General features: G+C 55.0%; 1 protein-coding gene across 1 annotated transcript; it reads right to left on the reverse strand.

Annotated features, from left to right (window-relative positions):
• Positions 1–1,299: 1,299 nt before the first annotated feature.
• On the reverse strand, positions 1,300–10,539 carry AP1S1 (adaptor related protein complex 1 subunit sigma 1). The gene is made up of 5 exons (XM_058828535.1): positions 10,483–10,539; positions 7,892–8,070; positions 4,475–4,583; positions 3,294–3,431; positions 1,300–1,471 (listed from the first exon to the last, which is right to left on the reverse strand). The coding sequence occupies exons 1-5, from the start codon at positions 10,483–10,485 to the stop codon at positions 1,424–1,426; spliced, it is 477 nt and encodes a 158-aa protein (XP_058684518.1). The 5' UTR covers positions 10,486–10,539; the 3' UTR covers positions 1,300–1,423.
• Between the last annotated feature and the right edge of the window lie 1,169 nt (positions 10,540–11,708).

Below are 11,708 nucleotides of genomic sequence, written 5' to 3' on the forward strand. Positions count from 1 at the left end.
TCAAAAAGGGGTAAAAAAATCCCAAAAAGGAGTAAAATAAAGCCAAAAAAGCAGCAAAATAACCCAAAAAAATGGATAAAACTCCCCAAAATTGGCAAAATTACCCCAAAAAAGGCAAAATAACCCCAAAAAAGGCAAAATAACCCCAAAATGGGATCAAATAACCCCAAAAAAGGAGCCAAGACCCCTCCCCAAATTCCCCCCCCCCCAAATCCCTTTTCCCCCCTCCCCAAATCACCAAACTCCGCTCGATTCTCCACAGATTTTTATTCCAAATTTTTTTAAGGGGAGGGGTCCCAAAATTTGGGGTGGGGGGTCCCTAAAATTAGGGTGGGTGGGTCCCCAAAATTAGGGGTGGGTGGTCCCCAAAACTTGGGGTTGGGGCCCCCAAAATTTGGGTGGGGGGGTCCCCAAAATTAGGGTGGGTGGTCCCCAAAATTTGGGGTGGGTGGTCCCCAAAATTAGGGTCGGGGGGTCCCCAAAATTAGGGGTGGGTGGTCCCCAAAATTTGGGTGGGTGGTCCCCAAAACTTGGGGTTGGGGTCCCCAAAATTTGGGTGGGTGGTTCCCAAAATTTGCGTGGGGGTCCCAAAAATTTGGGGTGGGGGTCCCCAAAATTTGGGGTGGGTGGTCCCCAAAATTTGCGTGGGGGTCCCCAAAATTAGGGGTGGGTGGTCCCCAAAATTTGGGTGAGGGGTCCCCAAAATTTGGGTGGTCCCCAAAATTGGGGTGGGGGTCCCCAAAATTAGGGTGGGTGGTCCCCAAAATTTGGGGTGGGTGGTCCCCAAAATTAGGGTGGGTGGTCCCCAAAATTAGGGTGGGTGGTCCCCAGAATTTGGGTGGGTGGTCCCCAAAATTAGGGGTGGGGTGGCCCCCAAAATATGGGGTGGGGGTCCCCAAAATTAGGGTGGGTGGTCCCCAAAACTTGGGTGGGTGGTCCCCAAATTTGGGTAGGTGGTCCCCAAAATTTAGGTGGGGGCCCCCAAAATTTCGGTGGGGGGGTCCCAAAATTTGGGTGGCCCCCAAAATTAGGGTGGGTGGTCCCCAAAATTTGGGGTGGGTGGTCCCCAAAATTGGGGTGGGGGGTCCCCAAAATTGGGTGGGTGGTCCCCAAAATTTGGGGAGGGGGTGGCACCCACTGAGGACCCTCCCCAAAATCCAGGTGAAGGCAGAGCCCCCCCCCCCCCCCCCCCCAAAAATTTTAGGGACCCCCCCCCCCAAAATGAAGCCCCCCCCCCCATTTATAGATATATTTACAATTTGGGGAGGGGGCGTGGGGGGGGTCCCCTCCCCTCCCCCACCCCCCCCCCCGGGGTCTTCTCCAGGCTGGGATTGGTCCCTCGGGGTGGGGGAGGGGTCCCCAAAATTTGGGGGGGGGTCTTGTCCAAGCCAAACCCCCCCAAAAATGGATTTTGGGGAGGGGGCTACGCCAGCCCCATTTCCTCCAGGACGCTCCGGGGGGATTCGTCTTCCTGGGGGGGGGAAAGGAAAGGGTTAAACTGGGGGGGACCCCCCCCATGAACCCCAAAATTGGGGGAGGGGGGAGGGGAGGAGGGGGGGGGCACCACCCTAAAATTTGGGGGGGGGGTCTTGGGGGGGAATTGTCCCCAAATTTGGGGGGGAGAAAGGGGGAACCCCCCCCTAAAATGCTAAAATTGGGATGGTCCAAAGGGGATTTTTGGGGTCACCTTGACCCTCTGAGAACCTCCATGGACTTTGGGGTCACCATGGATGGTCCAAAGGGGATTTTTGGGGTGTCCCCACCTCCTGGAGAAGCTTCCCATGGATTTAGGGGTCACCATGGATGGTCCCTATGGGATTTTGGGGTCACCAGGACCCTCCAAGAACCTCCATGGACTTTGGGGTCACCATGGATGGTCCAAAGGGGATTTTTGGGGTGTCCTCATCTCCTGGAGAAGCTCCACGTGGATTTTGGGGTCACCATGGATGGTCCCTATGGGATTTTTGGGGTCACCAGGACCCTCTGAGAACCTCCATGGACTTTGGGGTCACCATGGATGGTCCAAAGGGGATTTTTGGGGTGTCCCCACCTCCTGGAGAAGCTCCACGTGGATTTTGGGGTCACCAGGACCCTCCAAGAACCTCCATGGATTTTGGGGTCACCATGGATGGTCCAAAGGGGATTTTCGGGGTATCCCCACCTCTTGGAGAAGCTTCCCATGGATTTAGGGGTCACCATGGATGGTCCATATGGGATTTTGGGGTCACCATGACCCTCCAAGAACCTCCATGGATTTTGGGGTCACCATGGATGGTCCAAAGGGGATTTTTGGGGTGTCCCAAAGTCCTGGAGAAGCTCCAAGTGGATTTTGGGGTCACCATGGATGGTCCCTATGGGATTTTTGGGGTCACCAGGACCCTCCAAGAACCTCCATGGACTTTGGGGTCACCATGGATGGTCCAAAGGGGATTTTTGGGGTCCCCCAGGTCTCTCCCCATGGATTTTTGGGGTGTCCCCACCTCCTGGAGAAGCTCCATGTGGATTTTGGGGTCACCATGACCCTCCAAGAACCTCCATGGACTTTGGGGTCACCATGGATGGTCCAAAGGGGAATTTTGGGGTCACCAGGACCCTCCGAGAACCTCCATGGACTTTGGGGTCACCATGGATGGTACATATGGGATTTTTGGGGTGTCCCAAAGTCCTGGAGAAGCTCCACGTGGATTTTGGGGTCACCATGACCCTCTGAGAACCTCCATGGATTTAGGGGCCACCATGGATGGTCCAAAGGGGATTTTTGGGGTCCCCCAGGTCTCTCCCCATGGATTTTTGGGGTGTCCCCACCTCCTGGAGAAGCTCCACGTGGATTTTGGGGTCACCATGACCCTCCAAGAACCTCCATGGACTTTGGGGTCACCATGGATGGTCCATAAGGGATTTTGGGGTCACCATGGATGGTCCATACAGGATTTTGGGATCACCTTGACCCTCCAAGAACCTCCATGGACTTTGGGGTCACCATGGATGGTCCATAAGGGGATTTTTGGGGTGTCCCAACCTCCTGGAGAAGCTCCACGTGGACTTTGGGGTCACCATGGATGGTCCCTACAGGATTTATGGGGTCTCCACCCCCTCCCATGGATTTTTGGGGTGTCCCCATCTCCTGGAGAAGCTCCAAGTGGATTTTGGGGTCACCATGGATGGTCCCTATGGGATTTTGGGGTCACCATGACCCTCTGAGAACCTCCATGGACTTTGGGGTCACCATGGATGGTCCAAAGGGGATTTTTGGGGTCTCCACCCCCTCCCATGGATTTTTGGGGTGTCCCCACCTCCTGCAGCAGGTCCGCCTGCTCGATGGCCTTGAGGACGCTCTTCTTGGAGGTGTCCTGGATCTCACCGCCCATCACGAACTCGTCCAGGATGAAGTAGGCCTTCTCGAAGTTGAAGATGATGTCCAGCTCACACACCTGGCCAGGAGGTCACCGGGCACTTGGGGACACCTCGGGACACCCCCAAATTCGGGTTGGGGCAGGTTATGGGGTGGGGGTGGGGATAGGGGACGTTGGGTGGCTCCTGGTGGCACTTGGGGTCCTCATGGAGAACTTTGGGGTGGCCCTGGTGGCCTGGAGGGGCTCCTGGAGAACTTTGGGGTGGCCCTGGTGGCCTTGAGGGGCTCCTGGAGAACTTTGGGGTGGCCCTGGGGTCCTCATTGAGAACTTTGGGGTGGCCCTGGTGGCCTTGAGGGGCTCCTGGAGAACTTTGGGGTGGCCCTGGTGTCCTCATCGAGAACTTTGGGGTGGCCCTGGGGTCCTCATCGAGAACTTTGGGGTGGCCCTGGGGTCCTCACTGAGAACTTTGGGGTGGCCCTGGTGGCCCTGGGGTCTTCATGGAGAACTTTGGGGTGGTCCTGGTGGATTCCTGGTGCCCTTTGTGGTCCTTGGGGTCTCTCTGGAGAACTTTGGGGTGGCCCTGAGGGGCTCCTGGAGAACTTTGGGGTGGCCCTGATGGCCTTGAGGGACTCTTGGTGGCACTTGGGGTCTTCCTGGAGAACTTTGGGGTGCCCTTGGTGGTCCTGGGGTTCTCCTGGTGGCCCCTGGGGGAACACCCAGGTGGGTTCTGGTGGCCCTGGTGACCCTGTGATGACCTTGGGGTGTCCCAGGTGACCTTGGGACGCTCCTGGTGATCCTGGGGTGGCCCTGAGATGTTTCTGGTGACCCTGAGATGTTTCTGGTGACTCCAGGATGCCCCCAGGGCGTCCCTGATGACCCTGAGATGTTTCTGGTGACCCTGTGGTGACCCTGAGATGTTTCTGGTGACCCTGTGGTGACCCTGAGATGTTTCTGGTGACCCTGTGGTGACCCCAGGATGTCTCTAGGGTGTCCCTGATGACCCTGAGATGTTTCTGGTGACCCTGTGGTGACCCTGAGATGTTTCTGGTGACCCTGAGATGATGTTTCTGGTGGCCCCGGGATGTCCCCAGGGTGTCCCCCTGGGCCGTGTCCCCACTCACGCTGCCGAAGTACTTGTCCAGCAGCTCCACGTAGCGGTGGATGAGCTCCAGCGTGATCAGCTCGTTGTCCTGGCCCTCGATGGCGCAGCAGAAGTAGAGGCTGGCGTACCTGGGGGACAACATCGGGGTGGGGATGTCCTCTGGGCCACCAAAACCCACCGGGGAGCCGGGACGTGGCCCCAAGGAGGTCCCAGATGGCACCATGGTCAACCCAACCATAGTCAACCAAATCGTGGTCAACCCATCATGGTCAACCCAACCATGGTCAACCTGATCATGGTCAACCCATCATGGTCAACCAAATCGTGGTCAACCCATCATGGTCAACCCATCATGGTCAACCTAATCATGGTCAGTCCAACCATGGTCAACCCATCATGGTCAACCCATCATGGTCAATCCATCATGGTCAATCCATCATGGTCAACCCAACCATGGTCAACCCATCATGGTCAACTCATCATGGTCAACCCAACCATGGTCAATCCAACCATGGTCAGTCCAATCATGGTCAGTCCAACCATGGTCAACCCAACTGTGGTCAACCCAACCGTGGTCAACCCAACCGTGGTCAACCCAACCATGGTCAATCCAATCATGGTCAGTCCAACCATGGTCAACCCAACCGTGGTCAACCCAACCATGGTCAACCCAACCGTGGTCAACCCAATCACAGTCAACCCAATCATGGTCAACCCATCATGGTCAACCCAACCATGGTCAACCCATCATGGTCAACCCATCATGGTCAACCCAACCATGGTCAACCCAACCATGATGAGTCCAGCATAGTCAACCCAATCATGGTCAACCCAACCACGGTCAATCCAACCATGGTCAACCCATCATGGTCAATCCAATCGTGGTCAACCCATCATGGTCAACCCATCATGGTCAACCTAATCATGGTCAATCCAACCATGGTCAACCCATCATGGTCAATCTAAGCATGGTCAATTCATTGTGGTCAACACAATCATGGTCAACCCAACCATGGTCAACACAACCATGGTCAACCCATCATGGTCCACCTGATCAAGGTCAACCCAAGCATGGTCAACCCATCATGGTCAACCCAACTGTGGTCAACCCATGATGATCAACCCATCATGGTCCACCTGATCATGGTCAACCAAACCATGGACAACCCAATGTGGTCAATCCAAGCATGGTCAACCCATGATGGTCAACCCAACTGTGGTCAACCAAACCATGGACAACCCAATGTGGTCAACCCAACTGTGGTCAACTCATGATGGTCAACCCAACCATGGTCAACCCATCATGGTCCACCTGATCATGGTCAACCCAACTGTGGTCAACCCAATGTGGTCAACCCAACTGTGGTCAACCCATCATGGTCAACCCAACCATGGTCAACCCATCATGGTCCACCTGATCAAGGTCAACCCAAGCATGGTCAACCCAACCATGGTCAACCCAATGTGGTCAACCCAACCATGGACAACCCATGATGGTCAACCCAACCATGGACAACCCAGTGTGGTCAATCCAAGCATGGACAACCCAAAGTGGTCAATCCAACTGTGGTCAACTCATGATGGTCAACCCATCATGGTCCACCTGATCATGGTCAACCCAACTGTGGTCAACCCAACCATGGACAACCCAATGTGGTCAACCCAACCATGGACAACCCAATGTGGTCAATCTGACTGTGGTCAACTCATGATGGTCAACCCATGATGGTCAACCCATCATGGTCCACCTGATCATGGTCAACCCAACTGTGGTCAACCCAACCATGGACAACCCATGATGGCCAACCCAACTGTGGTCAACCCAACTGTGGTCAACCCATGATGGCCAACCCAACTGTGGTCAACCCATCATGGTCAACCCAACCATGGTCAACCCATCATGGTCCACCTGATCATGGTCCACCTGATCATGGTCCACCTGATCATGGTCAACCCAACTGTGGTCAACCAAACCATGGACAACCCAAAGTGGTCAATCCAACTGTGGTCAACTCATGATGGTCAACCCATCATGGTCCACCTGATCATGGTCAACCCAACCATGGTCAACCAAACCATGGTCAACCCAACCGTGGTCAACCCAACCGTGGCCAACCCAACCACGGGATGGTTTGGGGGGGACAAACCTGAGGTGGGAGGTCCCCTGGATCTCCAAAGTCCACCTGAGGAGAAGCTTTTTTGAGGGAAAAAGTGGGAATTTGGGGTTTTATGGAAAAAGTGGATTTTTTAGGAGAGAAGGTGAATTTTTGGGGGAAAAGGTGAATTTTTGGGCAGAAAAGGTGAATTTTTGGGGGAAAAGGTGAATTTTTGGGCAGAAAAGGTGAATTTTTGGGGGAAAAAGTGGATTTTTTGGGGGGGAAAAGGTGAATTTTTGGGGGAAAAGGTGAATTTTTGGGCAGAAAAGGTGAATTTTTGGGGGAAAAAGTGAATTTTTGGGCAGAAAAGGTGGAATTTTGGGGGAAAAGGTGGAATTTTGGGCAGAAAAGGTGGAATTTTGGGGGAAAAGGTGAATTTTTGGAGGAAAAGGTGAATTTTTGGGCAGAAAAGGTGAATTTTTGGGGGAAAAGGTGAATTTTTTGGGGAAAAGGTGAATTTTTGGGCAGAAAAGGTGAATTTTTGGGCAGAAAAGGTGAATTTTTGGGCAGAAAATGTGAATTTTTGGGCAGAAAAGGTGAAATTTTGGGCAGAAAAGGTGGAATTTTGGGGGAAGTGTGGATTTTTAGGGGAAAAAATGGATTTTTTGGGGGGAAGATGAATTTTTTAGGGAAAAAAAGAGAATTTTGGAGAGGAAAACATGGATTTTTCTGGGGAAAATTGGGTGTTTATTGTGGAAAAATATTTTTTGTAGGGAAAGAAGAAATTTTTGGGGGAGAAGTTGCTTTTTGGGGGGAAAAAGGCATTTTTTTGGAGAAAAAGTTGATATTTTTGGGGGGGTAAAAAGGCATTTTTTGGGGCAATTTTTTGTGGGGGGAAAAAGGAAGTTTTGGGAGGTAAAAGTCACATTTTTGGGGGATAAATGCATTTTTTGGGAGGAAAAAATACATTTTCTGTGGGGAGAAAAAGACATTTTTAGGGGAAAAATACATTTTTAAGAGGCAAAAATGCATTTCTGGAGGGGAAAGGTGAATTTTTTCAAGAAAAAGCCACTTTTTGGGGGAAAAAACCACATTTTTTTGAGAATGAGATAATTTTTTGAGGGAAATATAAAAAATTTTGTGAAAAAAATAATTATTTTGGAGAACAATCCTTTTCTCTAATCCCTAAACCCCTTTTAAATGGGTGCAAAACTCATTTTTTTGGTTGGAAAAATGGATTTTTTTGGTGGGAAATCACGTTTTTTTGGGGTTTTTTTCCACTTTTTTTATTTTTAAGGGAGGAAAACTCAATTTTTAGAATTTTTTGGGATGGGTTTTACCTTTTGTAGACCACCTTGAGGTCCCTCCACTCCAGGAAACTGCACATTTTGGGTTTCCTGGCCAGCACCACCTGCATCAGCTCCCGCACCATCTTCTTCTTGTCCTTGTCGGCCGTGGCCAGGTACCACTTCTGCAGCCTCAGTTTCCCTTGGCGGCTGAACAGCAGCATGAACCGCATCTGGGGGGGGCTGGGGGGTCACTGGGAGCACTGGGAGCACTGGGAGGGGATTTGGGGGGGATTTGGGGAAATTTTGGGGGGATTTGGGGGGGATTTGGGGAAATTTTGGGGGGATTTGGGGGGGATTTGGGGGGATTTAGGGAGGATTTGGGGGAATTTTGGGGGGATTTGAGGGGGATTTGGGGAGGATTTGGGGGGATTTGGGGGGATTTAGGGGAATTTTGGGGGAATTTGGGGGGATTTAGGGGGGACTTGGGGGAGTTTTGGGAGAGGATTTGGAGGGAATTTGGGGGAATTTTGGGGGGATTTGGGAGATTTGAGGGGATTTTGGGGGGATTTGGGGGGATTTTGGGGGGATTTGGGAGATTTGGGGGGATTTGGGGAGGTTCTGGAGTTGTTTGGGGGAATTTGGGGGAATTTTGGGGGGATTTGGGGGAATTTAGGGAGATTTGAGGGGGATTTGGAGGTGTTTGGGGGGAATTTGAGGGGGATTTGGGGAGGATTTGGGGGAGATTTTGGAGATTTTTGGGATATTGGGGGAGTTTTGGAGGGGATTTGGGGAGTTTTTGGGGGGATTTGAGGGAGTTTCTGGGGGGTTTTTAGGGAGTTTTGGGGGGATTTGAGGGAGTTTCTGGGGGGTTTTGGGGCCCAGGGAGGGGTTGGGAGTGGGGGGCTCTGCAGCCTCAGTTTCCCTTGGCGGCTGAACAGCAGCATGAACCGCATCTGGGGGGGGCTGGGGGGTCACTGGGAGCACTGGGAGCACTGGGAGGGGATTTGGGGGGATTTGGGGAAATTTTGGGGGAATTTAGGGAGGATTTGGGGGGATTTGGGGGGATTTAGGGGGGATTTGGGGGAATTTTGGGGGGATTTGGGGGGATTTGGGGAGTTTTGGGGGGATTTTAGGGAGTTTTTGGGGGGATTTTAGGGAGTTTCTGGGGGGTTTTGGGGCCCGGGGAGGGGTTGGGAGTGGGGGGCTCTGCAGCCTCAGTTTCCCTTGGCGGCTGAACAGCAGCATGAACCGCATCTGGGGGGGGCTGGGGGGTCACTGGGAGCACTGGGAGCACTGGGAGGGGATTTGGGGGGGATTTGGGGGGATTTGGGGAAATTTTGGGGGGATTTAGGGAGGATTTGGGGGAATTTTGGGGGGATTTGGGGGAATTTTGGGGGGATTTTGAGAGGGTTTGGGGGGGGATTTTGGAGATTTTTGGGATACTGGGGGGATTTTGGGGAGGATTTGGGGGGATTTGGGGGAATTTGGGGGGGATTTGGGGAGGATTTAGGGAGGATTTTTGGGGATTTAAGGGGAAATTGAGGGGATTTGAGGGGATTTGTGGGGATTTGGGGGAGTTTTGGGGGGATTTAGGGAGGATTTGGGGGAATTTTGGGGGGATTTGGGGGGATTTGGGGGAATTTTGGGGGGATTTTGAGAGGGTTTGGGGGGGATTTTGGAGATTTTTGGGATATTGGGGGAGTTTGGGGAGTTTGGGTGGTTTTGAGGGGGTTTGGGGGAGTATTTAGAGGGATCTGGGGGAGTTTGAGGTAGTTTTTGGAAAATTTGGGGAGTTTTGAGGGATTTTGGGGAGTTTTTGGCGGGATTTGGGGGAGTTTTGGGGAGATTTTGGAGCATTTTGGGAAGTTTGGGGAGATTGGGGGGGTTTTAGGGGAGGTTTTTGGGATTTTGGGGGGATTTGGGTGGATCTTAGGGAGTTTAGGGTGGTTTGGGAGGGGTTTGGGGGAGTTTTTGGAGAGATTTGGGGGAGTTTTGGGGTCTGGGGATGGATTTTGGGGGGATTTTGGGGTCTGGGGATGGATTTTGGGGTCTGGGGATGGATTTGGGGGGGATTTTGGGGGAATTTGGGGGTCTGGGGTCGGATTTTGGGGGGATTTTGGGGGATTTTGGGGGGATTTTGGGGGGATTTTGGGGTCTGGGGATGGATTTTGGGGGGATTTTGGGGGATTTGGGGGTCTGGGGATGGATTTTGGGGGGATTTTGGGGTCTGGGGATGGATTTTGGGGGGATTTTGGGGGATTTTGGGGTCTGGGGTCGGATTTTGGGGGGATTTTGGGGGATTTTGGGGGGATTTTGGGGTTGGGGACACGGTAAGGGGGGGGTCCCGTGGGGGTGGGGGAGGGGTCTGGGGTCTCATTTGGGATCCGGGGGAATTTTGGGGGGGGGTGGGGGAGGGGTCTGGAGAGTCACGTGGTGCCGGGGTGGGGGAGGGGAGCGAGCGGTCACGTGGGCACCGATCCCGGGAGGGGGGAGGGGGCTCCGTCCCCGCTGGGATCCCGAGGTCACGTGGTCAGAGGTCAAAGGTCACCCCCCCAGGTCACGACCACCCCCCCAATTTCCCGCACCACGTGACTGCCCCTCCCCACCACGTGACTCCCGCCCCCGCCGCGCCCCCCGCTCACCATAGCGCCGTGTCCCGCGGGCGGGGCCGCGGGCGGGGCCGCGGGCGGGGGTCGGGGGTCCGGGGGGGGTCGGGGAGGGGGTCCCGGAGGGGTCCCGGGGGTCGGGGGGGTCGGACGGGGCCGCTCCGCGCCTCCGGCAGCGCCGCGCCGGGCCCGCCGCTTCCGGGTGTGACGTCACCGCGCATGCGCCGGCGCGCCCGGGGCGCGGCCTGTCGCCGTGGCAACGGGAGAAAGGGGCGTGGCCTGGGGCGAGGAAATGGGGCGGGGCTTCCCGCCAAAGGGGCGGGGTTTCCATAGCAACGGGGAGGGGGGCGGGGCCTGTCGCCATGGGAACCGGGGCGCGCTTCCCGCCAGGGGGCGGCTGTTGCCGTGGTAACGGGGAGGGGGCGTGGCCAATGGCAGTGGGCGGGGCTGTTGCCTTGGCAACGCGGCGTGGCCGGGTAACGGTTGCTATGGGGGTGTTGCCATGGTAACGGAGGGCAGAGTTGGGGGGAGGGGGAATTTGGGATCTTTCAGGGGAGATTTGGGGTGGAAAATGGGAATTTGGGGTGCTGGGGTTGAAACAGCGCATTGGGACATGGTGGTGACCCCGAGCCCAGGACAGGAGTGACCCTGGAGTGACCCCGGAGTGACCCCAGAGTGACCCCGAACCCAGGACAGGAGTGACCCCGGAGTGACCCCGGAGTGACCCCAGGACACAACACTGACCCCAACCCCAGGACAGGAGTGACCCCAGAGTGACCCCAGAGTGACCCCAGAGTGACCCCAGGACAGGAGTGACCCCGGAGTGACCCCAGAGTGACCCCAGACTGACCCCGAGCCCAGGACAGAAGTGACCCCGGAGTGACCCTGGAGTGACCCCAGAGTGACCTCAGAGTGACCCCAGAGTGACCCCAGGACAGGAGTGACCCCGGAGTGACCCCGGAGTGACCCCAGTTTGGGCTGATCCCAGTTTGGGTTGATCCCAGTTTGGGGTGATCCCAGTTTGGGGTGACCCCTGTGCCCCACATCCCGATGGTAACACACCTGGACATTCCCACCGGACACACCTGGACATGTCCTGGGACACACCTGGACATGCCCCAGGACACACCTGGACATGCTCTGGGACACACCTGGACATGCCCCAGGACACACCTGGACATGCTCTGGGACACACCTGGACACGTCCTGGGACACACCTGGACATGCCCCAGGACACACCTGGACATGCCCCAGGACACACC

Source organism: Poecile atricapillus (genome assembly GCF_030490865.1).
Source record: "Poecile atricapillus isolate bPoeAtr1 chromosome 36 unlocalized genomic scaffold, bPoeAtr1.hap1 SUPER_36_unloc_6, whole genome shotgun sequence".
NCBI classification, from domain to species: domain Eukaryota; kingdom Metazoa; phylum Chordata; class Aves; order Passeriformes; family Paridae; genus Poecile; species Poecile atricapillus.

What these genes read in the sequence shown, in the direction of transcription:
- AP1S1 (XM_058828535.1), bottom strand. An exon ending in CTCAAGGTGGTCTACAAAAG is followed by an intron (nt 4,584 to 7,891) that starts GTAAAACCCATC and finishes GTTGTCCCCCAG; the next exon opens with GTACGCCAGCCTCTACTTCT. An exon ending in AGGCGGACCTGCTGCAGGAG is followed by an intron (nt 1,472 to 3,293) that starts GTGGGGACACCC and finishes TCCCCCCCCCAG; the next exon opens with GAAGACGAATCCCCCCGGAG.